The sequence below is a fragment of the Phaseolus vulgaris genome, chromosome 7 (assembly GCF_051622355.1).
Source record: "Phaseolus vulgaris cultivar YP4 chromosome 7, ASM5162235v1, whole genome shotgun sequence".
NCBI lineage: Eukaryota > Viridiplantae > Streptophyta > Magnoliopsida > Fabales > Fabaceae > Phaseolus > Phaseolus vulgaris.
In genome coordinates this window covers 45453295-45480716 of record NC_143504.1, presented here as the reverse complement: position 1 = coordinate 45480716, position 27422 = coordinate 45453295, and the positions used below count along the sequence as shown (strand labels likewise).

Below are 27422 nucleotides of genomic sequence, written 5' to 3'. Positions count from 1 at the left end.
CATCCCTAATAACTTTTATTCACATTTAAAAGATGTATGTTTTAATTAATTCAGTTATTCCTTCTGCTATTTTTACTTTAAATATCTTTTTCGTATGGACTACCAAACATCTAGGTCGACCTCTCAACACATCTTTGGACCCATACCTTTCTTAGGCCGAACTGGGTATAACTCATCTAACCGAGCTTACTACACTTAAGTGTTTGAGCCGAGGACTGAAGCATGTCCGACCAGTATAGTTTCAATTAAAAATAAAATTTTAATATTCTTAATTGTAAAAAATGTGTGTGAAAATTTAGAAATACAATAAATTTTAATAATTAAATTAAAATTGATTCATAAAGTATGTGTAACAAATATTAAACTGTATGGTACAATGCATAGTATGAATAGAAAAAAAAATTTATATTAAAATAATATTTTGAAGAATAATAACAATTATACAATCAAATATCTATCAACAAAAAAAGTTGCGGAAAGCCATGAAATTCATATTATAATTTGTTAATTTTTCCTGGATCATATCAATACATATGTGTTGATATTAAGGTTCGTTATCTTTTTATACTTTTATGTAACTTTTGAATGTTTGAATTAAAATATGATTCTCACTATATGATCGAATATCTAACTTAAAAAAAATATGAATTATTTAATATGGTTAATATATGAAAAATTGTTACATAAAATAAATAATATTTAAATATTCATAATAAAAAATATTTTTATATTAAATTTAAATAATAATATTATTTTTATAGTTTTTATAATTAGTATTATTTTATAGAATTTTTTTATAAATAAAAATATTTATTTCTATTATATTATAATTATATTTTTATTCATAATATTATTAAATATTTTTATTTCATAAACTTATCTAGTATTTAATATTTTTATTTTCATTATATTATATTATATAATCGATTGTTTATATATAATCAATATAATTATTATATACATAATATAATCAATTATATTATATATATAATAATAGTATTATTATTATTATGTTAATATATTTTTAAACTAATTCAATATTTAAACATATTTTTTAGAATAAAACTTACATTTAACAAAATATTATAAAATTTGAATTAATAATATAAATGATTTATTTTATATATTTATAAAATGACTAATTTAATTAAAATTTAAAATAAAAATAAATAATGATGACTTTTAAAAAAATTGAAATCAATTTCATGTTGAATGATAACCAGCTTTAAAATTTCTCAAGTTTTGCAATTCCATTTAGATAACACTAGAACAAAATGACCCATAATCGTTTAAGAAACCAAAATAATTGATTATCTTTCAAGAAAACATTCATACTTGATTATGTATTAATTAAGGATAACTGATTATCTTTTATCTGTATACAACCCTACTACGTGGTGTCTTGATTATTCAATAATGAAAACCCTGTTTTGTTTCAGAATGACGTGTTGTCTTCATTATTCAATAATGAACATTAGAAATAGTTGAGTAAGCTAATTTGATTGGGTAGACTATACAATCAATGATAAATAAGCTATCCAGTAGCACAAAGAATTGTGTGTTTTGTCAATATACATTGATGATGTCTTTGTTTATGAATGTTGACTGGTTTAATGTATATTCATCTTAAGAAGACAGGGTTTAGTGTAAAGAAAAATTAACATTCGAGTGTCTTATGCATTAAAATATGTTACATATGTTGTAAAATACAATGTATGCTGTGACTAAATAGCTGGGGGAAGTGAATTTTTGTTGTTGCTCTTAAATCAAAGAATTTCTTGACTGGGTGGGTGACATGTGAATGCTGTAACAACTTTGCACATAAAATTAAATCCCAAATCGAAATCCTATACCACCCTAAAATAAGAACTCAAATTGAAATCCTATCAAAACCTTAAAATCACAATCCAAAACGAAAATACAAAATACATACCATGAAATCGAAAATGAATGTCAACTAATAAAATAAAAAATAAAAAAATCACAACCATAATGCAATAAAATTTTAAATCAAACGAAAACAAACCTTTTGAAGACCCCAAATCGTACCGTAAAATAAACTCCAAATATTTAAAAAAAATACGAATTAAAGACATAATCTTTCAACCTTAAAACTAGTTTTCAAAAAATGGAATTGAAAACGCAATCAAACAACCCTAACATCACCTTTCGGAAAATACAAATTAAAGGTGAAAGCTCTCAACCCTAATACTTCGAACCTTTATAATAAAATATTATTTTTATGTCATATAATTGGTTGTAAAGTGCCACGTGACAGTTTTTGATATATCAGTCCTCTTACTACTCACCTGGACGCAAACACATTGTAAGACTTTTTTTTCTTTCTTTCTCTACATGACTTTCACAAATGTGTAAATTAAATAATATCTTCTTCTTAATATAGTTATAAAATATTATATCTTTTAATACATTGACATTTATGGTAAACAAATAGATTAGAGTTACTTGTTTCTTCATTTTATGATTTTATTTTCTAATTACAAAATCGTTAGATTATTTTTAAGTTTAAAAAATATTTAAAAATGAAAAAATGGTTTTTAAAGTGTATGTACAACGTACAAATATTTGAAAATAAAATAAAAATTAAAAATATGGTGGAGTTTTATTGAAAAGTGAAAATAATAAATGGAAATCAAGTAAACATGTAGTTTTATAATAATAGTAATAATTAATTAAAATTAATAAAACCATATTTATCTATTAGAAAAATATGCTTATGAACCTATATTATTTATTAAAAATTTGATTTTAGTCTCATTATTTTTTAATTGATGAAATATTTTTTCCAACCTCTAAATTTATGTGAATTTTGTCTATATTTATCATTAATAGAATTATATGTTTTTGGAATTGAAAGACTCTTTTTTTCAATTTAAAAATATAGAGACTTTAATAAAATTTTATCCAAAGTAATATGACCAAAAATATTTTAAAAAATTAAAATATTCTCTATTTTCTTAAAATTATGCAAGCATAGTTCATATTAATATATGTAAGAGAAAACATTACTCCAAAATAAGTCATTTATAAAGTTTTTCTATAATAAATCTACAGAAATCAGTGATGTATAACGTTTTTCTATGATAGATATACAGAAATCGTAGTTAATAAAAGTGGACGTAGTTAATAAAACAGGGCGATGATTTTTTTAAAATAAAATCATATTATAAGAAGATAAAAGAAGATGAGGTTTTAAAGAAAAAGACTTTATTACTTCTCAAAATAGAATTTTAGAAATTTATTCTTCTTATTAATATTGTGAAAATTGTATACATATTTCTTTATATTTAAAATTTTGTAAAGATATATTTAAATTAACTTTGGGCGAAAAGAGAGGTGTCTATGTTTACACACGCCGTCGTTGTCATCGCCGGAGCAGAAAGGAACAAAAAAGACAGAAGCAGCAAAATCAACCACGCTTATTATAGCGTTCAGACCGTTATTCAATTTGCCACGTCATCCCTTTAACAAATATTCAAAATGTCAGCGCTCACCACCGCCGTCACCGAAATTGTATGGTAGTGAAAAACGAATCCTAATGAGACACGTGGATTGAGACTAACCAACTACCCACGACTCCGACCTTCTCCCTAACACGAACCCCTTCACGGAACCCAAACCGAGCGGCGCACTCGAGGCCGATTCTTCAAACAACGCGTCGTTCCGTGCTGCCACCAGTGCTCCCACTCGCTTTCTTGCCAAAGCTCCGTTTCTGCTTCGAAGCTGAATCCCCGGGCTGAAGGTCCGGTTTCTGAACTGATTTTCCCCTGCGACCAGTTTGGAATATAGCGCGAACGCTTTGGAAGAATCCAGGTTTCTTCCTCTGGCTCCGCTTGGATTTTTGCCTCGTGACGGTAACGGCGGTGACGGAGGTAGTGCCGGTGGCGGTGGAGGAGATTGATCTCTGGCGAGTTCTTAGTGACCGATTCCGGTCGCGCTTGGATCTCACTCTCCCTATGCAGGAGACCTTCGGCGACGAGGGTTCCACAACGGAGTTTTCCGATTTTCCGCTGACAGACGCGCTCCGTTTCGGGAAGAGCCTGGCGTTTTCAAGTCGGCGATTGCGACGGCTCTTTACGTCGGCGCAGGAGGTTTTCCGTGGCTTAGGCAAGCCGATAATCGCGGCTTTGGATTTCAGATTCTCGGAGAATCGCTGCGAGTTGTTGTTGGAGCCGGCGTTCAAGTTCTTGGAGGAAATTGAGTTTCCTTTAGTGGATTCGTTCCTCTGGTAAACGGCGTGGCGGTCCCACCAGTCGTACTCGGCGTCACCGGAGAGCCAGAACGATTCCGGCGGCAAGTCTGAATGGTCGTTATCGGCGCAGGCGATTTTTTGGTCAGAGCAACCGGTGGTGCATGCAGAAACCAGCGTCTCCAAATCGAGCTGTGGCATAATAGTAATTTGAGAGAGAGAGAGAGAAAAAAAAAGTTTGTTTAGAGATATTTTTGTTTGAATGTTGGTGGCTAGTGAGTGTGGTTCATTTATTTATACGTAGGAAGGGATTGGTGAATATTGGAGTCTCTTGCTATATTGTTAGAAAGCACTGTCATAGCAAAATGGATGCTACTATAAATAAAACTCACATTTTAAATGACTTCGCATTCCTGCGTAAAACCAAACGTTCAGTATTTATAAATACATGAGAAATCGTAGAAAAGTAACTGGATTTGTGAAAATCGTACAAGCATATGCAAGTTAATTGTAGAATTCTGTGAGGAAATTAAACAATTGAAATGGTGACATGTTCACATATAGCAGCTGAAATTGTGACACTGCTTGAACCTTTATCCAACTAAATTACATGAATCATTCCCATTGTTGATGGTTGAAGCAGGCACTGGCGTGTTGAAATTTCAAGAACTGTTCATGAAATTTTTAAATGGTTGTACAACAGAGAATCACTGCAAAGTGAATAAGAGTTATTTCTCGTGAGTTCTCTGAAAGCAATTTTCGGTGCTACCTTTTATTCGATGAAGTGCAATTATTTTGATTTGGTGGTTTTTGTCTGATTGGAAATTCATCAAACAGTTTGATGCTGAAGAATTGAAAGCAGAAGACGCTAGGTACTAGATTGAACCTATTTATTGAATTCACGGTGCTATGATTGAGTGAGGAACGTGGTGTAGAATTTGACATGACTGCATAATCGAGCAACATTTTATTGGAATTTTGGGCTTCAGACGTGTTGTTATTGCTCCTAATCGTGATCCACATATTGGCGATTATTCTGGATTGGATTTCTTGTCATTTTAAATCTTTATAATTTTAGCTTTTTTATTTGACTTTTATATATATATATATATATATATATATATATATATATATATAATATCCCTTTGAATTCTTATTTTTCTCGATTCTTACATAGTTGTAAGATAAGTTATTAAAATAATCTTAATTTGATTTTTTTTTTATTGTTTACCTTACTTTGTTTTATAATTTCCCAGTAGTGATTCTAAAGTGTTTCTCTTTGTCACATCCTTAATTTTTGTCATATTTTTACTCTTTGGTTTACTTTATTTGTTTACTTTTTAGCTTATCTTTAGTTTTGTCTTAGATTTTTAATTTTTTTTGTTGAGTTTGAATTTATTACATCTTTCACTTTAAATATAAAATTATTGATAGATTGATTGAGAATTTGATTAAGAACTAAAGAGAAATTTGAGTAGGATTGCATAATTTTCTAAGAGTGACACAAGTGGATTGAATGTAAACACTTACTGATTTAGTGATGAGATCCATCTTAATTTTCTATATTATTTGTGTGAATTGTTTTTTATTTGTTTTGTGTTGGTTCTTGTTTTTCCAACTTTTACTTTAGGTATGAGTTTGATTTTGGTAGAATATATCAATACAACTCTTTCAATAATAATAAAGTTGAACAACAAAATTTATGATCACAGAAAGGAATACGAGTGTATAAAAAAAATCAATTTCAAGGATAAAAATAAATACTCTTAGTTGCTCTAAATGTGAAGTTTATGGATATGAAACTCAGTGTCCTAATTGAAATCCAAGGTAAAAGCTTTTAGAATTATTGTAAATACTTGAAAGAGGTAGAAAAGAAGGCATCACAAAAACTAGAGAAGTTAGAAAAAACAAAACAAGAGAAAAAAGTTTAAAGAGAGAAAAGTATGAGAAAGAAAGAAGAGAAAGAAAGGATAAAAAAGAAAAAAAAAAGAAGAAAAAAAAGTAAGAAAAATCCAAAGAAGAGAGTCTTTAATAACACCTTTACAAGTATGATCCAGAAAGAATTATTATAGGAGGATTGCAAAACTTTGATTCTTCTCATTTAAATCATGATTCTAACTTTTCATTGTAAAAACTTACTAACGTGTTCCCTTTTGTTTGCCTAGAAAACATGTCCAGGAGCAATGACAAATACAATTTGGAGAAGAAAAGTAGATAAAAAAAAACCTCGAAAAAAATAATTATGTTTTTAATAATTTGTCATCTTTTTTTCATTTGATTGTATAAATATTGAAGAACATTTCATCTATATTTCTATTGCTTCTAAGGATGATTTTTCTCTTTGTGTACTTTTAAATGGAACATTTATTTTGAAATTATTTGATTTCATGTTGGTATTTGATCTTGTAGGAAAATGGTCAAGCACATTGATAATAAGAGATTTGTCTCTCATAGAATCCAAATATCAATTTAGATATATTTCTACTTTTGGATTATTTTATTTAGATTTGAGTTCTTTTTAGAACTTATGTTTGTAGTTTGCTCGTAGGTAATAAAGAGCTAAATTGGATATTAATTTTTTCTTCAAGAAAGAGGGTATGATGGCATCAAAGATGAGACCTTCCTAAGGACTATAGAGTAGGCTTGGAGCTAAAATAGAATTGGTGTACTTTTGTATAATTTTTTGTTTTGGGTTTTATACTTATTTTGTATATTTGTTTGTGACTGATTTTTATTGGGCCTTGTATGTGTTTTTTTTTTCTTGTAATTAGAAACCTTTTGGACTTCGTTTTTAAGAGGCTTATTAGATGGACATTAATAGTGTTTGGACCCAGAGTATAAGGTTCATAGTATATAAAACCTTTTTGAAGACTCTTGCACTCACAATTTCTTATTTTGGAATTTGAATAATTTTCTTGAAGTGATAATTCTCTCTTAGTTCTTCATTAGAACGTTTGGTCCTTATCTTTGAATGTCCAATTCAAAATGGTGGATCTCCCTCTACTCATCAATTTCTCTTGATTGTTGCATCAATTAAGGAAGATTGAAGTTTAGGGTTTAAGGTATTTTTCACATTTTTAATTTTTTTTATCGTTTAGTAGAAATTGTTGGAAACAATCATGTACGAGGTTAGTTTTCCATCAAAGAACTTTAAGTGAATATGAATTGCTTAATGGTAGAAAAGGATCTACAATGACTATTTTCTTCAACACTTATATAAAGTCATCCATTAAGAAGAAAACATAAGATTTCAAATTGAAAAAACGTTAAATCGTTTCCTTATAGAATTAACTTTAGACTATTGATCATGAGATCATTTTTAATTACAAATTTTATAAACATTGGAAAAATATTTCAAACTATTAATATATATCTAGAAAAATTGACCATTACGACTTATTCATCTTTGATTCAAATTATCATCTGTTGGATTGTTTATCGTTATACTTTTTATAGATAGTGAGTGATCTATATAATCCTTCAGCTACACGAAATATAGGTTAAAATATTCCTACAAAATAGTCACATTTAAACAAGTATGTAACACACTTAAATTATTTGTTATCATAAAAAAATTATGAATGGTCTGTTGAATCAAGTGTGTTCAAGCTTTGAAGAATCCAAATCCTTTGTGTTTGATGGAAGGCTGGATGTGCTTGTTGTTGCTGAGGTGCTTTAGAATAGGATCTGGGGTAGATTATATTTGTAATCCACTCTTTGTTGAACCTAAAGCTTAAGTGTTTTCAAATCTTTTAAGATTAAAGTGTTTTTCAAGCTAAGTGAAAAACAATCTGTTGTTTTATCGAAACAACCGATTGTTTTATACTTAGGTGTTTTTGAAAAAGTTTGAAAACTGTTTTGGATGGTTGACATGCTGTCAAACCCAAACAACCAATTGATTCGTTATTTCAACCGATTGTTTGTTTGGAATCCTAACATAAAATAGTTTTGTTTGTTAAAAGAGCTTTAATTGATTTCATAACTGAATACGCTCCTGCTTTAAATGCTTTGACCAAGATTTGAATACTATAAATAGTTTGTTAATGTTTTATAACAAACAATAAGACAGAAAAATAGATTTGAGTTTTTCAAAGAGTTTTGAAGCATTTGAGTTTAAAACTTGAGCTTTGATTATTCGAGAGAGAAGTGGAATAGGATTACTCTGTATTGATTTCAGTTGATTTTGTAACAGTGTAATTCGTTATGTGATTTGTGAACATTCTGGTGTTGTAAAGCCAAGAAGGGTTGTGTGCTCTTGAGGTTGTCAAGATCAACATTCTTGGTGGTGTATGTGCTGAGCCAAAGGAAATGTGTGTCTTGAGGGGATCAAGGTCACTTCTTTGGTGGTGTGTGTATGTAATCTAGATTTGATTACCTAGTGGATTCCCCAATGGTTTCTGGGAAACTGGATGTAACTCTTGGGTTAAGAGTGAACTAGTATAAACTGTTTGTGCAATTCTCTCTTCCTTAAACTCTTTAATTTTAGTTGTTGTTATATTACTTGTATAAACAACTGATTGTTTCTGCGAAACAACCGATTGTTTTTCTGTTTTGAACTTTGTTTTTGACAAACTGAATTCCTAAATCTGGTTTCTTGCAAAGAATTTCATTCTATCTTAAAAAGTTTGCGAAAACCTTCTTTAAACCATTCAGTCCCCCTCTAGTTTAAAGGCATACATTCTAACATGGTCTACTAGCATTACATTGTCTAGTGGGGTGTAGATTGTCTAAGGTCTTAACAAGGGTTGGACTGTGTATCAAAACTATTCCCAAATTTCGTAAGTTTGTATATGATGAGGTGATGACAAGCGTTAATCTTTAGACACTATAAGAAAACTATTAAACAGTAATCAAATTTAGAGACCAATAATAATTAGTCGCTATATTGACTAAATTAGATACTATTTTAGAAACTAAAAAATGATTGGTATCTAAAGTGGTTTCTATTATTAATAAAAATTTATAAAATGATTTCTAAATTGGTATTTAAATTAGCTACCTAGGATTTAGTTACTAATATATTAGATTTGAAATTGGTCTCTAAAAGACTAATAGAGACTAATTTAGAACATGAAGAAGTAAGTAGTTAAAATATTGGTTGCTAATGGTTAGATAACAATATAAAAACTATTTTATAAAATTTTATTAATAATAGAAACTATTTTATATACTAATAATTTTTTCAGTTTATAAAATGGTCTCTAATCTAGTTAAATAGTAACTAATTATTTTGGTCTCTAAAATTAGTTTCTATTTAATGATTTTCTTGTAGTGATAGATGATTTAACAAAAAATGTTTATAAAAGCTTGGCATTTTAAAAGCTCTCCTTATTTTTGTCAGTGCAATTTATATAACATGCAATTTAAATAAGCTTAGGAAAGAGAGGTTACGCTATAAATTTTTATATTGGTTCATTTGTGAAGGTAGACTACATCTAGTTCCTAATCAACTTGATCAAGTATCACTAAGTAAACTAACATTACGGAGAGACAAATGGTATTGGTTAGACCTTCTTCACACCTGGCTAAAAACCTGAGTATTTTTTTGAACGCAACCAGGACAACGTATAGTATTCTTTGGAACACAACCACTCCTTGCTAGATACGAGTAATGTTTGGAAAAAAACCAGTTTTGACTAAGGGTTTTGTGAAGAAAGGGAGTGATCTAAAATATAAAAAAATGTTTTGCTCACTAGGTAAAGAAAACACGTCTTTTAATGAATACAAGGTTTGAACATTCTACTAGTTTGCTATAGGAACATGAATACGAAATGTTCTTGTGAAGTTTTGGGTACCGAAGCATTGAGCAACAAATTTAGCAATGTTTTGACAACTCTTGATCACTTTGTTATGCTCTTCAACTTGGAATATTTCTTTATATACAGAGTTGAGAAAAGAATTGTTACAAATTCTTTTATGCTTGTTGAGAAACTTCACTTTTGATCTCTATCTTCAAGCATTTGTTTGCTCATGCATGACTAAGATACATTAAATGCGCTATAAGTAACATTAAATGCTTATCTATTCTTTAAGCAACATCTTGATGGATGACATGACTTATTATGCCTCAGTTAGAGAGATTTCAACCAAATTCTTCCTATAGTTGGCATGAGGGACCTCAAAATGTGTGTTGGAGTGAAGCATCTTTAACACGTCCTTTAAGAGATCTTCTTGTTAGATATGAAAATGAGAACATTAGTTGCAACACAAAATAAGCTCATATACAAACTTAGCTTAGAGACTATGTGCATATTGTCTAATAAGAGCTTAACTTTATCATAAGAAGCAAGAGAACACATATATTATATCGTCTGTTAGATAAAATAGTTTGCGTCTCACATGATCTGTTTAAAGACTTTTTTTCTTACAAACGAAGCAAAATCATTTCACACTTTATTGTTTATCAACACTTAATTAAAATCAATCAAAGTCTATTTGAACTTTACTCTAACATTAATGGTCACAAAAAACTTGTAGGCAGTATGTCTTAACCATATCTTAACCATTCAATATTTAAAAAAAATCATGTCTAATAAAGTTTGCAAAAAGAAAAAATAAATTTTCCTTAAGTAGGGGGTTTTTGAAAATATCAATTAACTAATCTCCTACAAGTACGAAGTGAAGGTCCACAGTTCTCCTTTGAAGGTCCATAATGAAGTAGTTCTTGATTTCAATATGTTTTGCCTTAGAATACAATATATGAATCATTGAAAGACTTATAACAACATTGTTATCATATAAAATTTGAATGTTACCATGGTGGATATTATAGTTTCTAAGGACTTTAATTTATAAAATTCGTGAAAAGAAAATTTGGAATTTGTATCGGTCGGTACCAGACGAACCTGACACCAATCGTCTGAAACAAGTAACAGCATAAAGAGTATCATGAGTAACAGGTGTTAGTGGCGATTACCATCAGCATTGAATAAGTAACATGCATCATTAATAGCCTTCATGAGCGTTAAATGAGTAACGAATATCATTAATAAGCGACCATTAGCATTGGATTAGGAAGAATGTAGCATCTCCAAGGTGTAACAGACGAAGACATGAAACAAACTCATATAAAGGGGGCTGGAGAAAGGAGAAAAGTACGTTTTCAGATCTCACCATAACCTCCCTAAACTGAGCACTGACTTGACCATAGTATAATGTTTTTTTTTAAATCGAAACTTTTATTGAACAAAACCTCAGAACTCAATGGAAAAATACAAAGGAATCAACCAAAAAGGTTTAGCCTTCCATGCATAGGCAAAAAAAAAATTACTAAGAAGAAAATAAACTAAGAAAACCCTATGAAACTCTCCCTTTTCTCCTTGATGCTTGTGTCCTTTTATAGGCTTTTCTGCTCTAAGGATCTTGGGAAAATATTGTAGTTTATATTTTGTTAACAGTTTCCAAGTTTCCAATTTTCCAGAATTCTTGTATTTTGCAGAAGATTTGCTTCCAATTCTGTTTCTGAGATATTGTAGATTTTATTTTCTCTTTCTTCTCCTTAGAATTTGTTTCCTGTTTTGGTTCAAGAAGCAACTTGGACTTTTGCATATTTGGCCCATTCACAAAGGTAGATGCTTCCTCCGGATAATTTACTCTAAAAACATAAAATAATAGTTAATGCCCAAATAAACCCAATTACAAGAATATTAATTAAAACAATGAATTTATTTATTATTATAGTTCAATAATCTATGAATAAGGCTAGTGAGTGTGAATAAATATATGTTCATCAAGGGGCCATGCGACATCCTCATTGAACAAGCTTTGACATTTGACTTCAAATCCTCGAATAATCAGGCAGAATACGAAGCCATCATAGCTGGTCTCAACCTTGCTATTGATCTGGACGTAAAGCAGTTGTTAGAATTAATTGTAGATTTTATTTTCTCTTTCTTCTCCTTAGAATTTGTTTCCTGTTTTGGTTCAAGAAGCAACTTGGACTTTTGCATATTTGGCCCATTCACAAAGGTAGATGCTTCCTCCGGATAATTTACTCTAAAAACATAAAATAATAGTTAATGCCCAAATAAACCCAATTACAAGAATATTAATTAAAACAATGAATTTATTTATTATTATAGTTCAATAATCTATGAATAAGGCTAGTGAGTGTGAATAAATATATGTTCATCAAGGGGCCATGCGACATTCTCATTGAACAAGCTTTGACATTTGACTTCAAATCCTCGAATAATCAGGCAGAATGCGAAGCCATCATAGCTGGTCTCAACCTTGCTATTGATCTGGACGTAAAGCAGTTGTTAGAATTAATTGTAGATTTTATTTTCTCTTTCTTCTCCTTAGAATTTGTTTCCTGTTTTGGTTCAAGAAGCAACTTGGACTTTTGCATATTTGGCCCATTCACAAAGGTAGATGCTTCCTCCGGATAATTTACTCTAAAAACATAAAATAATAGTTAATGCCCAAATAAACCCAATTACAAGAATATTAATTAAAACAATGAATTTATTTATTATTATAGTTCAATAATCTATGAATAAGGCTAGTGAGTGTGAATAAATATATGTTCATCAAGGGGCCATGCGACATCCTCATTGAACAAGCTTTGACATTTGACTTCAAATCCTCGAATAATCAGGCAGAATACGAAGCCATCATAGCTGGTCTCAACCTTGCTATTGATCTGGACGTAAAGCAGTTGTTATGTAAGCGCGACACTCAACTGGTGGTCGGCCAGCTGAAGGACGAGTTTGAAGTCCGAGAAGCATTATTGCAACGATACTATCACCACATGAAGAACTTACTTCAGAAATTTTCCGAAGTAACTATCCACCACATCATACGAGAACAAAACACACGGCAAATACACTCTCCCGGCTGGCAACAACTAAGAAAAAAGGACTTTATCGATAAGTCATTCATGTCACCTTGACTAATCCTAGCGTAGGTTTAAAAGAATGCATGACGAGCAAAATTGAGCCAAACTGGATGACACCTATTAAACAATTCTTGATCGATGGAACATGCGTAGAGCATTCCAAAAAGACAATAAAGCAACAAGCAACCGGATTTGTGCTAATAGGTGAAGAACTCTACCGAGGAGGCTATACTTGCCCACTCCTCAAATGCCTCACACCCGACCAGGCAACTTATGTCATACGCGAACTACACTTGGGAATTTGCGGCACCCATTTAGGAGTCAGGACAATGGTAGCTAAAGTAGTGCGGACAGGTTACTATTGGCGACGGTACATGGCGACTGCACAAAATTTGTGCAAAAATGTATAAAGTGCCAGGAATACGACACTCTACACCATCAGAAGCCCGAGAACCTTCACTACATTCTCTCTTTGCGGCCATTCGTGAAATGGGAAATGGACATCATCGGACCCCTACCCTACCCCTTTAGAAGGTTTCTCTCAAATGACACCCCTACCCCTCTATCTTGCTCTTCAAGACACTCTCTCCTATGACTAGAGTGTCATGCCTCATGTATTTGACACATTGAATTTTGAAAGTAAAGAAACTCTGTTAGAGTGTTTAGTGAGCTGAGTCTTCTATTATCTTTGGGTCTTATCTTGAGTGCAGAACACCTCAAGTGGTGGCTCTTCACCACTCATCTTGGAGCATCCCCTCCTCCAATTGGCATGACAACTTCTCACCATCCATAAGCTTTAAGGTTTAGGGTCATTGGCAGACACACTGTGATAAAAGGCCACCTACCAGACACCTTGCCAGAATATCTCCTCATTCACTCGCAGAAGGAACGAGTGGCATTTCTCAAGTTTTGCTGCAAGCGTTTTCTCCTGCTCTTCCGCGTCGACTTTCCCCTTCAAAAGTTGGTCTCGTTCGGCCTCAACCTTGGTACAACTTGCTCTCAAGGCCTCTTGAACGGCCTCTGCCGCCACCTGATCCTAGCACATTTTTTCTTTGCACATCTCCACGGTCGCACGACTGCCTTCAGAGAGTTAGCTGACTCGGCTAGCTCCGCCTTCAGATTCGAAACCAACGTCGTATTAGTCCTCTTCATCTCCTCACCAAGAGTTTTTCCGGCCAACGTGGTGCGGCTTTTCAACTCAAACAATTCCTCGATCAGGTTGCTGGTAAGGACAACTGCTAGGACGCTCTCGTCTTCGAGCAACAGGTCAAACTCCAAAGTTTACGCCACTTGAAGTGATGGGTTTAGCATCGACAGTCACTTCACGGAAGAATACCCCACCCCAGCGCCCGCTTGAGCCTTGGGAGGACAACCCCTCTTTCGATTTCCCGTGGGTTTAGCATCGACAGTCAATTCACGTGAATACTAGGATGAGTTCTACAATAAAAAAGAAAAGATTGGGGCGTGGGGATAAGTTGGAAAAGGTCGCAAAGGACTCAGAACGCTTGAAGGATCGCCACGAGTTAGGGTGTAACTGGGTAAGAGCTACATTAAGGATCCGAAGGACCCCCATGGTAAAATCGTAGAATATATGCAGGTAAGAAAAGAAAGTGTTATATACGAAGACAAAAATCTTGTGGTGCATTTTCTTGACCATGGCACACACGGTCGGTATGACCACAAATGTCCACCATCACCGCATCGGTCGGACAATCAGGTTTGTTAAAAAAGGTGGTAGATAAAAATTGATCTAACATATTGGAATCCCTAAACTTAGTTGGAATTTTCAAAACAGATGGATCAACCCAATCATAGCTTGGACCGTCCGAATCACCCCCCTCTCTCTCACCGTTAGACATGCTACGTGTAACAGAAGACTCAACATGAATTATATTATCGGAAGAATTGGAGGAAGACGAAGACATTACTAACCTTGGGCGGATACGAGATAGAGAAGACATAATGGTTAGGTCGGCACTCGGAGCACTCAATGAACCCTGTCAACTTGCAAACCCCCTCACAACCCAAGGAGCTCTTATATATAGCTATCTACACACGGGCCCTACGCCGTTAGATCCCACATCATCCCACGCCTCACATGACTCAGCATACGAAGCGACATAAGATTGCCACCGTCGATCTCATCTGATGCCACAATGCATACCAAGATGAGGGTTTTTTCTCAAAAGCAAGTGTCACTTTCTGCGAGGCATTGAATGCTCCAAAACGGTCACATCTCGCCTCGGGACTCCCACTAGTTGTTTGACTCTTCAAGAATATACTCTCTTCGAGTCAGGGGCAAGTGTACTGGTCGCTACCGAACAAACCTGACACAGACCGTCTGAAACAAGTAACAACCTAAAGAGCATCATGAGTAACGACTACCAGCTTAAAGAGCAAGAGACTCATGGACATTCTAACATCGTCATCACACCAACCATCTTACGACAAGTTACTAGTACTGTCTAGGCCCCTTATTATTTTTCATACAGGTACAAAACTCATATGTATTCAACTTTAATTATAGAATGTGTAGTTGTTCCTTACTCTTGTTCATCCAAGACACTAAGTTATGAGTAATAAAGTGACAACTTTCACTTGTACTCTTTCTCATGTACGTAACAATATTTGTGAAACTTAAAGTTATCTCATCCTTTATAGCATATACCAAGATTAGTTTTACTTTTCAAGTAACAAAAATGTGTTTAACCATACTGAGGTGTATTTCTCTCAAGTCAAATTAAAAACAAGCACATAAACACATTAAACATGTATAAACTAAATGTTGTAAGATACATAAATGAACCAATAATCTATCAATTGACGATCTTATTTTATTTGAATCCTACTCTAAATGGAGAGAAATTGTTGGATGTATGAGCGTTCTAAATGGAGAGAAATTGTTGGATGTATTAGCGTTTCTCCTTTGCATCATTTAGTTTAAACATCTTTAGAAATTCCTTAACAAATTTTGTTTGATATATGAGTATGACATTGTATACTTATTTAATCTTTAGATCAAAGAAACTTAAAATTTTGAATTTGTTCTACATTAACCCAAAATTCCGAACAAAATAATTTATTAGTAGTACAAAATATAATATTATCTACATAAAATTTTACAATAATAAAATTAAAAGAGTAATCTTTGTGGAACATAGTAGCAACTTTTACTCTTTGGAACTGCATACTATAATGTATAAATTAGTTTTAACGCATAATTTTTTTAAGTTTTTTTTTTTTTAAGAAGTTTATGCGAATAAGTTTAAAGTACTTTAACATCATCGTTACCCAACTAATATCATTATTGATATTTAATCACAATAAGTTTAAAGTACTTTTTTTTTTATTTCTCAAAAAAAATATTTTTTATAAATTATTTTAAATCTTACCATAACTAAATATACAACTAATATAGTACAACAAAACTAATATATGTGAAAAATAAAATATCTTTATAAACTAATTTTATAGAATTAAATTAAACTTTAAATCTAAATTATCACTACAAGACAATTATTAAATAACAATCAAATTTAGAGACAAAAAATAATTAGTCACTATATTGACTAAATTAGATACTAATTTAGAGACTAAAAAATTATTGGTATCTAAACTGATTTCTATTATTAATAAAAATTTATAAAATGGTTTCTAAATTGGTATCTAAATTAACGATCTTGGTTTTAACTACTAATCTTTTAGATTCTATTTTTTTTTTATAAAAGCTCTCATATTAGACATCACTATAAAACTTTATATGTCAGCTAGGCTGACACCTCAAGTAACAACTATTATCTGTCACCACATGAAAAAAATATTATTAAAGTAAAAAGAAAGGAAATACAAGAAAATATGGAAGAATTACACTAAAATCCATATATCAACAAAAACGATATGTAGATAATCTAAATTAGTCTAAAAGACTAATAGATACTAATTTAAAATATAAAGTAACAAGTAGTTAAAACCTTGGTAGCTAATGGTTAGATATCAATTTAGAAATTATTTTATAAATTTTTATTAATAATAGAAATTACTTTAGATACCAATAATGTTTGTAGTTTATAAAATGGTTTATAATTTAGTCAAATAGTAACTAATTATTTTGGTCTCTAAAATTAGTTTCTATTTAATGATTTTCTTGTAGGTGTAAAATAATATCAAAGTTTGTGACGTGCAAATATTTAGTTTTATAAACTTCAAACACTCAAACACATTCAATTTTGAATTTGGAAGAGTGTGTTCTAGACATACAAGCGAAATATGTAAGTGTAAGACTCAATTAGTGTCAAATAAGATTATGTTATTATTTATCTAATAATAACTTTAGTTACTTAAATGGTTGAAGAGACATCTCCACATATCACTTAATTACAATAATTATATGGTTGTGGAAAAGTTTATACATGCCACCAATTCTTTAAAAGACCGAAGACGAGTTGGTCACCAAAAATAAATCATGTTTTAATTTAGATAATCAATTAAGTAATACACATATAAAAAAAATTAATTACAAGATTAACTTGATAAACTGTGTCAATGATTTACCTGCATAGATATTTCAGTATCCTTATAAATACACGTTAAAAATACAGAGATACACATTTAATAGTAATTAATACTTCAATTTCTTTAACTTGACTATCAGATTATTTTTTACAAATATCCAATTCTTCAACTAAGATCGACGTCTGTAATAAAAAATTGGAGCCACAAATGTTTGAGGAGACCACTAATTTCCTATCCATATAAGAAAACTTTTTGTTTGAGGCTAGCATTTAGTGAAGATCCTTTTAGTAGAAGAAAAATTATTGAAATGCATGTGCGTATAAAAGTATGCCACTTTGGGTGATTCTGATTGAGATTCCACAATTGGATTGTGACGCACATAAAAAGCACTTTCTGGGGACAACAAAGAGGGCACTGTCTTTTCTTTTTTTGTTAAAACACGGATTAATTATTCTCCTTTCACAATCATATTATCTTCACAACGGAAAACAATTCATAGATTATTAAAATTAAAAGAAAATCAAATTGTTTATATTTAAGTACATTTTTTAAAAATAAATCATATTAATTTTATATTAATATAAAATTATGTACATATAATCTATATAAAAAAATTATAATAATATATTTTAACATAATATAAAATTCAATGATATTAAAGAAATATATATATATATATATAGTATTAGAAGTGGGTTTAATTAAGAATATTTTACAAAATATTTAATATATTATGTTGCCTATAATGTTAACTCTTTCATAAAAGCATTCTTAACTAAAGTAATTTCATAAAAATATTATTAATCATCCGCATTGAAAATTCCCCGTAACAGTTAAGGAACTTCGTTAAATACTTTTCTTCATTAAAACAAAAATTAAACCTAAAAGGACAAACTAAGAAAATTACAAAATTTTCATAGAAAGAAACTACAAACTACAACTATATATGCCGGAAAAATCAACGAACTCATTGTTAATTAACTTCCATGCTGGCCATTGTATTCTCAACTTTGGAGCGGAAAGTCCCATAGTTTTTAACATTTTATAAAATGCATTAATATAAAGTGATTAATGCAATGAATTAATATATAGAAGGTCTCATATAATTTATCTTTTAACTTGTGCATAAGTTAAATTTAAATAACAAACTCATTTCTTTCTTTTTTTTCTTCTAAAAAGTCCTTATGCTTTTTCTAACAAGTTATAAATTCTCCTAAGAAAAAACATAAGATTTATATTTGGTTTGGACTATTATTACAAGCTAATCATCAAGTATTTGATTCAATGTTTATAGATGTTCCGAAATATGAGAATGGTCATTTAAAGAACACGAAATATCTTTTCGTTTTTGGGTAATTTCATCTTATTTTTTCCTAACATAGGAGGAAATAAATAGGAATATAAAATAAAATGAATTTAATAAAACTATATGCTAGGCGTAATGAAAATTTTATTCTAATAATGGAAATTGGACCTCTTTACACAATTAAAAAAAATAGTAAAAAATGGGTACAAATTTATTTTTTATAAGAACACTTGTCCAAAATTTTACTTAAAGATTAAGTGTCAACAAACAAGAATCTCTTACTAGTTATTATTAATTTTGATATATTTCTTCTCACTTTCTCACTTTTCCTTCTCTTACTAGAATCCAGATGAGTATTTAATACATAATAATAATAATAATAATAATAATAATAATAATAATAATAATAATAATAATATATATTTGACTTAGTTGTTGTGCCTATTTATAGGCTTTTGAACCCTCTTACTCTTGAAAAAAAAGTGTAACACTTAATTTTTCGTACGATTTAGTCTATATTAATATATTTTCACTTAAAGACATTCTTCTTATGGTAGGTCGGTACCGGATAAGTATGTCTTAGGACCATTCGACCTAATGATAGATCACAAATTTTCTATTACAATATTTTTTATTATTTTATTAGAAAAATAAAGTGTATAATGAGATTATTAAATAACATAGCAATCCTACAAAATTTAACAAATCTCAGTAAACAGTAAAATTTATATCCCAAAAATTACTTAAACGCTAGTTTGTTTTTTATATTCATCACATCTGAAACTACATTTTTTTTTTCTTTTTTCAATAAAATCTAGAGTTTCCATAGATATCTCCTAGGGAACAAAATTGTTAGATTTTTGTAGAGTGAAGCAAAGTGATAAAATTGGTTCCCTTTAATTGTGGTTCACAGAAAGCATAATTAAATAAAGAAGAAGAGAATATGTTTGATGTACCTAAATAGACAAGAAAGGAATGGCTTCTCCACTCATTAATTCCGTAAAAGAAACGACCAATTGGTCAACCACCGCCCCAGTTGAGCACCCCACGAGTTCATAGCAGCAATAATATATATGCAACGCACATCACAACCTTAAGCACATACCAATAGTTTATAGTTTTAACTATACTATTACAAATATATAAAGCTAAGGAATAAAACAAAGGCTCTCATATCAAAGCAAACACAGCTAGCTTGCTGTTCACAATGGCCATGATGAGGTTTCACTTGGCGATCACTTCCATGGCTCTTTTGGCTCTATGCACTTCTGCAGATTACTGTAAGATTTCCTTCATCATTCACTTTAACTACCTTTCATTTGCTTCACTCAAACTTTTTGTTTGTTTTCTTTCTGCATTAGTTTCGGCTAATTTTAGTTATACTGGTCCAAATGGTCCTGCCAACTGGGGAAGCTTGAGTCCATCTTTTGCAGCATGTTCAAATGGGAAAGCACAGAGTCCTGTGGACCTTATCAAGTCTGACATTGTCATCAACAAGCAGTTCAAGAATATTGCAAGAAACTATCTTCCTACCAATGCCACATTGGTTAACAACAAATTCCACATTGGGGTTTGTTCTTCAACTACCAAATCACTTCTTTCTGTTTTAGCCTCATATAAGCATTATTGGATATTCATCATATGCATTTTGAGGATCATATAACCTACACTTATTACATATAAATCAATACACACTTATGTTTATGTTTATGTTGTAAAGATAATCATTTTGTTGTAATGATGTACAAAATTAGAGTTATTAGGTGGTTAAGGAATTTGTGGTGTGAACTAATATATGTATATTTTGGTTTATAGGTGCACTTTGAAGGAAAAGTAGGAGACATTAATGTAAATGGAAAAAACTACTCCTTAAAACAACTGCACTGGCATTCGCCATCAGAGCACAAGGCAAACGGTAGTATGTAAGTTCACATGTTGTTTTTAAAATTAAGAATAAGAATTGTTACATGATAGAGTGTGTTTTCAACATAACACTTTTTAAAAAGATTAAGCTTTCTCAAAGAATTTGCTTTACAAAATCTTATTATTTTCTCTCTAAACCAATCTAAGTGTTATAAGACATTACTTACTTTTTTATGCCAAATAGTTGGTTATGGACCTTCGGCTTATGGTAGCTCTACAAAGTTGCGTAATGTATCTTTTTTAGCTTGTGTTACTATCACATGACTTGATATATAAGTTCAACCAAATTGAAAAGAAAAAGTTATTCTATTTGATCTAACCACAATGCATGTCAATTTTTTTTCCGGCAAATGTCAATTTTTAATTGAGCTTCTATACTATGACTAAAATATAGAGAAAATATGTATTTTTTTATAGGATTAAATATGTTTTTTTTTATATTTATTATAATTGCAAAATTAGTTGTTGTCCTAGTTCGATCATTAAATCTTCTAGATATTTGTAATAAGAAAAATATATTGGAATAACTACTTACCAATATTTTTTTATATTAAATTTTAAACATGAAGTATAACATCCTCTTTCACACTGAAAATTCATTTGTCACATATTTTTTTATAATAATTTATTTTAATAATTTTCTTACTATAAGTACTCAGACATCTAAAATTTGGATTAATTTGGATTAATAGATGTAGAAAAGTATATAATTGCGATTTTGTTTTCTATTTTAATCTTTCTGAAAAGAAAAAGTAGTTTATATTTAATACAACCTTTTTGAATGTCAAATTTTAGCTTAAATTTTCCAAGCTTAGTACATGTCTCTTTAATGAAAAAAAATGTTGGTTCCCCAAACATAACTCATTTTTGAAGATTGTACAACTATCTTTGTAAGCTATTTAATTCTAAAAATTTCAGTAACAATTCTTTTATCATGATTTATCTACAGGTTTTTCTATAGCAATTGGTGGGGTTTACTCCATAATTTTTATTATTTTTTCTGATAAAAAAAACTCTTCACTTTATTTCCATGTCCTAATTAATGAGTTGTGCAGCGTGTTTAGGGATGTTAATTAAATTAAACTAAAAAAAATATTTGCAATAGATAAGAAGCCTACCCATCAAGTTTTTGAATAAAAAAAATAGTTTATCAAAGATAAAAAAAAAATTCCTAATTTTGGGCTAGCACATATGGTCTTCATAAAATAAGCTTAAAAATGTTGGATACACACACTTTTAAACTCATTTTTTCTATTTTATAAAATTTGGTAAATTTCATTTTTTTAGCGAATTATATTCACTATTTTATAATTTTATTAAAAGGTGCTAAAAAGAGTATTATTTTTCACTTTAATAGTCAATGTCCAATCTTTGACAAATTTTTCTGAAAGGGAAAATTATATAAATAACAAACCTTCTTATAAAGAATACAATCTTATTTTAAAATAAAATATTATTCATTTGAATAAGCAAATAAAATAGTAAAAAAAATATTGTTATGGAATTTAAATAGATTTTATAATGATTATATTAAATATGATGGTTGTCAAAATTTTGGATCCACTACAGACATGATGCAGAGCTCCATTTAGTCCACCTCACCCAAGATCTTAGCAATATAACTGTTATGGCAGTGCTCTACAAATTGGGTGATCCAGATCCTTTCATATCCCAGGTACAGTGCAAGTCACATTCACTTGATTTTTAAAATCGTGTGGTTCAATAATAATGCAATTTTGAAGTTAGTGCTAATATGTGGCTCTTGGATACAGTTTCAAGACAAGTTGGTTGAGTTAGGTAAGAAAAAGGAAATTGCAATTGGCACCATTGATTTTGAAGAAATAAATGGAAGCAGCAGGAGGTATTATACATATGTTGGCTCTCTCACCACTCCACCATGCAAAGAGGGTGTCAATTGGATCATTCTTGGAAAGGTATATACACAAGGAAAAACTAAAATACCGACTTATCAAATAAAGTTTCCATCCATTTTTGTAAAAAAATATTTTTATTTATGATCGATATTTGATCTCCAACAATATACACATACACTACAAGACAATCATGAAATATAAACCAATTTTTAGAGACCAAAATAATTAGTTACAATAGAAACTAAAATAGAGAACATTTTAAAAACTAAAAAAAAATTGTTTTTAAATTAGTTTCTATTATTTTATATTATTGTTAAATAGTTTCAAATTGGTATCTAATTAGCAACTAAGGTTTTAACTATCAATTATTTAGTTTCTAAATTTGGTAGCAAAAATCTTGGTTGCTAATTAGATACCAATTTAGAAACTATTTAACAATAATAGAAAATAATATAAATTAATTTAGAAACCAAATTTCTTTTTAGTTTCTAAAATGGTCTCTAATTTAGTTACTATTGCAGCTAATTTTTTTGGTTTCTACAAATTGATTTCTATTTCATGATTTTCTTGTAGTGATATTTTTTATTTTACATTCAATTAATTTAAAATCTTCTTACATTATACACTTATTCATCTCTATAAAAGTTATGTAAAAAAAATTTCACATCATGATTGATTCACAAAGTAAAATAACTTTAATATATTAAGGGAGTTAGTAACATTACATATATATATATATATTTAAAAATGTGCAATGCATAGGATGCTTTCTAGTTAAAAAAAAGAATGAATCACAATATTTTATGGTTCTAATAAATTTTATTCAAAGGAATATATTTAAGAGTATATATTGTTTCGAATTTTGATGTAAATTTTGGGAGTATATATATGGTTGATAAAATTTGTATTGATTTTGTGAAATGTGTAATATGCAGTTGAGGACATTATCCAGTGAACAACTGAAGCTTCTGAAGGCACCATTGAAGCCAGAATTCAAGCACAATGCAAGGCCTCTTCAGCAAATGAATGGACGTAAAATAGAGATGTACTACCACCTGCATGGAACTCATGTAACACCACCATCCAAGTATCATAAATAAATGCTTCATGCTTCATGCATCATATCCACTGCTTTTCCATTAGAGAATACGATTGTACTAGGTTTGATAAAGCTAGTAATATTTGGACAATATCTGTTGCTTTACTTCATTTTTGTTTTCTGTAATTTTTTATGGATGTAAACTTTATAAATATAAGATACAAGATCTCTATAATTTTGTCTTTTTTAATTCTTAATTGTTTCATTTTGTACTTATGTCTAGTTTTTAATTTATCTTTTCTTATTTTAGTATTTATTGATTTTTATTTTACATTATGTTTCTTTAACTAGACCTATAATGAGTGCAGTGCTTATATATTCAAATTCTTTGTTTTGATCTAAGTAAGGAAAATAATATAGAAGGAATATTCCTTCTCATATCCTTTGTCTTCCTTTTTTTTTCTCTTTGTTTTATCTCAGCTCTTTATTTATAATATGGTAGCTCTGGTTGCTACATTTACTCATGAGTGAAGTTGTTCATTGATGAAAATAAAAAAGATGTTATTAATAGGAGGAATGGACAAGGGCCAAAACATCTAAAGTTCTTCTTATTAGTCTTTTCAAAAGATGAGGCCCAAGCCCAAAAAGCCCAAGCGCAAGTAGCCCAAGCCCAAGAAGGACAAGCCCAAGAAGGCCAAGCCCAACCATGAGGAGCAAGGCCAAGGCTTTAGGCTACAGGGAGTCGACCAGGGAACGATCCCGAGAAAGGAGTGTTAGAATTGAAGGCCTTAAACAAGAGGGGGGTCAATTGTTTTTAAACGTTTTTCACAAAGTTTGAAGGTATGAAGAAAGTCAAAGAAGAATCACAGTCAGAGGAATGAAAGAACACAAGTTATAAAACAGTTTTAGTTGAATTCCAAAAATTTAACCGGTTGTTTCTGTGATTCAATCGGTTGTTTTTATCAGCAGAATATAAAAACAACTAAAAAATATATAAAAGAGTTAAGAGAGAGAAAGAATCACACAAACAGTTTCATATTGGTTCACTCTTACACCAAGAGTTACATCCAGTTCCCAGAAACATTTGGGTATCCACTAAGTAACAAAAAACCATGTTACAAACACACAACCACCAAAGAAGTGATCTTGATCCTCTCAAGTACACTCACTTCCTTTGGCACATCACAATCACACCACAGATCAGAACACCCTCTAACTATGTGAAAACCAGTACTTACAGAATTACAAATGAAGAAAGAAATAGGATTGATCACACCTGGTACAAATCAAATCAAAGTACACAACAAGTCCTACTTCACTCTTAGAAAAATATCCAAAGCCTTAAGCAATTTTGGAGAAAACTTGATTTCACAAACTGATCTTGTAAGTGTTAATTCTAGGAGCATAAAACAAAACATTTATACTCCAATTAGCAATTGAAAAACATTTATTGTAAAAGCCAAATTAGTTTCAAATCATTTAAAGCAGATTTAACTAACTTAACCAAATTTTGTTAAGAAAATTAAAAATAAAAGTCGGTTGTTTTTTCGAAATAACCGATTGAATTGGTTTGACACCAAAGTCAACCAAATTTAAACCTGCTAAAACCAGTTTCAAAAATGCTAAGTATGAAACAATCAATTGAAACGATAAAACAACTGGTTGTTTTTCTGCTTATACATAAAACACTCTTTTCAAAAAGATTTGAATTAAACCAACTTTAGATTCTAACTAAGAGTGAATTAAAAAATTCAAACTACCCTAGAACACACACAACTAAGCTACAATCAGCCTTGAAGCAATCCATGGAGATTTGGAGTCATCAAAGCTCTTCTTCTACAAGGAGAACAAAAGAACACATGGTAACTCTCGTTGATCTTGATCCTTAGCTCGACGAAGCTCGCATTGAACCGGGTGAGGACCTTCGCCCTTTACCTCTCCGAGACGATGAACATAAGATGCACATGTGAACTTCCCTCGATCCATAATAAACCTAATAAAAATAAAACAATAAAAAAAAAAATCTGGAAATAAAATAAAACAATAAAAAAAATATTCACAATATTTAGGAAATTATATCAATAAATCAAACCTATTCCCCGACAACGGGGCCAAAAACTTGTTGACTTTCTACGACAAGTGCACCGTATTGTCAGAAATAATAATTTGTCCCTGAGGACGGATATCGATCCCACAAGGAACAATGAATTATCAAGTACAATAATCACTAAATATGAAACAAAACAATTAAAAAGAGTGTTGAAGTGATTGTGTTGGAAATGATTAATAAGAAAACAAACAAAGAATTAATTGCTTCAAGTTGGAAAAAGAGGGATTAGATTTCATCTCTCTCACTCTCATGTATTTTGATTAGCATGTTAATATTAAGTTCTATGATTGAAATTGATGTCTGTATAAAAGTCATTTATATCGGTTCCTCGCATATAAAATCCTTAAGAATTTTCCTTAACTATCGATCCCTCGCATAATTATAAGAACAACTTAGAACAAAGCTCAGACTTTAATAACAATTCACATTTCAAGTCTATTCCTAGAACTCAAATATGTTAAGTATTGTTGTTTAGGTTAGAACCCTAAAAATACTTTCCAGACAGATTTAAGATTCTCAATTGTCACGAAAATTTAGAAGTAAAACAATAATACCAATAATCAATCAAGAACTGAATATTAATATATAAGATATCACCTCAATACATAAGAGTTCGAGCAGATTACTCCCAATCCCAAAGGGTAAAGTTAGCCACGAATACTTCTAGCACCTTCCATTCTCCCAATTAGGTTACAATTCACTCAATGGTGGTTTCCTCTCAATCTGGTACACTAGGGTTGAGTCTCTGGGCCCCTATTTAACCTAATTTTCTCGGGTTAGGTTGTTTCCTGTGTCGCACTGATGGGTTAAGTGATAAAACATAAAAAAAGGTCCAATATGTCTTATGCATTCTCGCTCAAGCGAGGAATTCTTGCTTAAGTGAGAAAGGCGTCGATATCCAAAAACTATTCTGGAGCATTCTCGCTTGAGCGAGAATCTCCTGTTGCAAAATTGGCTTTTTCAGCACTTTTCTCCATTTTGGGACTTTCCAGCTTTCTCTTTTTAGCTGAAATCATTTATCTTTTATCCAAATATTCAATCTTTCCTATAAACCTGCAATTAAGACCAAATTTGAGAATAAAATGCTCTTATTCAAATAAAGATCATAAGAAATGTAAAAAGGTATAAATGTATAAGTTAGGGATTATTTTATATGTAAATTAGCAATAAATCAAACGCCATGAAACCCATCACAGTTTACCTCGTTGTCTTAGAGGATGCGATTAGCGCAACATTGGTTCAAAAGATTGAAAATGAGGAGCGACTGATGTATTTTATCAGTCGAGTACTTCACGGTGTCGAGGTTCGCTACCGAATGATTGAGAAGGTTTCCTTAGCCTTAGTGATAATAGCATGACGAATGCGCATGTACTTCCAGAATTATCGCATCATAGTCAAAACAGACTATCCCATAATGAAGATATTAGCAAAACCAGACTTCGATGAACGAATGATAAGATGGGTCGTGGAGTTCTCATAATTTCAAATTCAGTACCAGCTCAAAAGGGAAATTAAAGCAAGCTTTAGTCGATTTTGTAGCTGAGTTAAGCTCTCGTTCGACCGAGAAGGAGGACTCTCAATGGAATTTGCATGTTAATGGTTCCTCCAA

At 30.6% G+C, this 27422-nt stretch overlaps 1 protein-coding gene and 1 non-coding gene across 2 annotated transcripts; one reads left to right on the top strand and one right to left on the bottom strand.

The window, feature by feature from the left end:
- Positions 1 to 3249: 3249 nt before the first annotated feature.
- LOC137828933 (uncharacterized) lies at positions 3250 to 4608 on the bottom strand. The gene has a single exon (XR_016523359.1). It is a non-coding gene; the product is annotated as an uncharacterized LOC137828933 (transcript).
- Positions 4609 to 19799: 15191 nt separating this feature from the next.
- LOC137828931 (alpha carbonic anhydrase 1) lies at positions 19800 to 23950 on the top strand. Its single transcript, XM_068635696.2, has 6 exons — positions 19800 to 20147; positions 20229 to 20437; positions 20683 to 20789; positions 22360 to 22465; positions 22563 to 22724; positions 23600 to 23950. The coding sequence occupies exons 1-6, from the start codon at positions 20075 to 20077 to the stop codon at positions 23762 to 23764; spliced, it is 822 nt and encodes a 273-aa protein (XP_068491797.1). The 5' UTR covers positions 19800 to 20074; the 3' UTR covers positions 23765 to 23950.
- The last annotated feature ends 3472 nt before the right edge of the window (positions 23951 to 27422 follow it).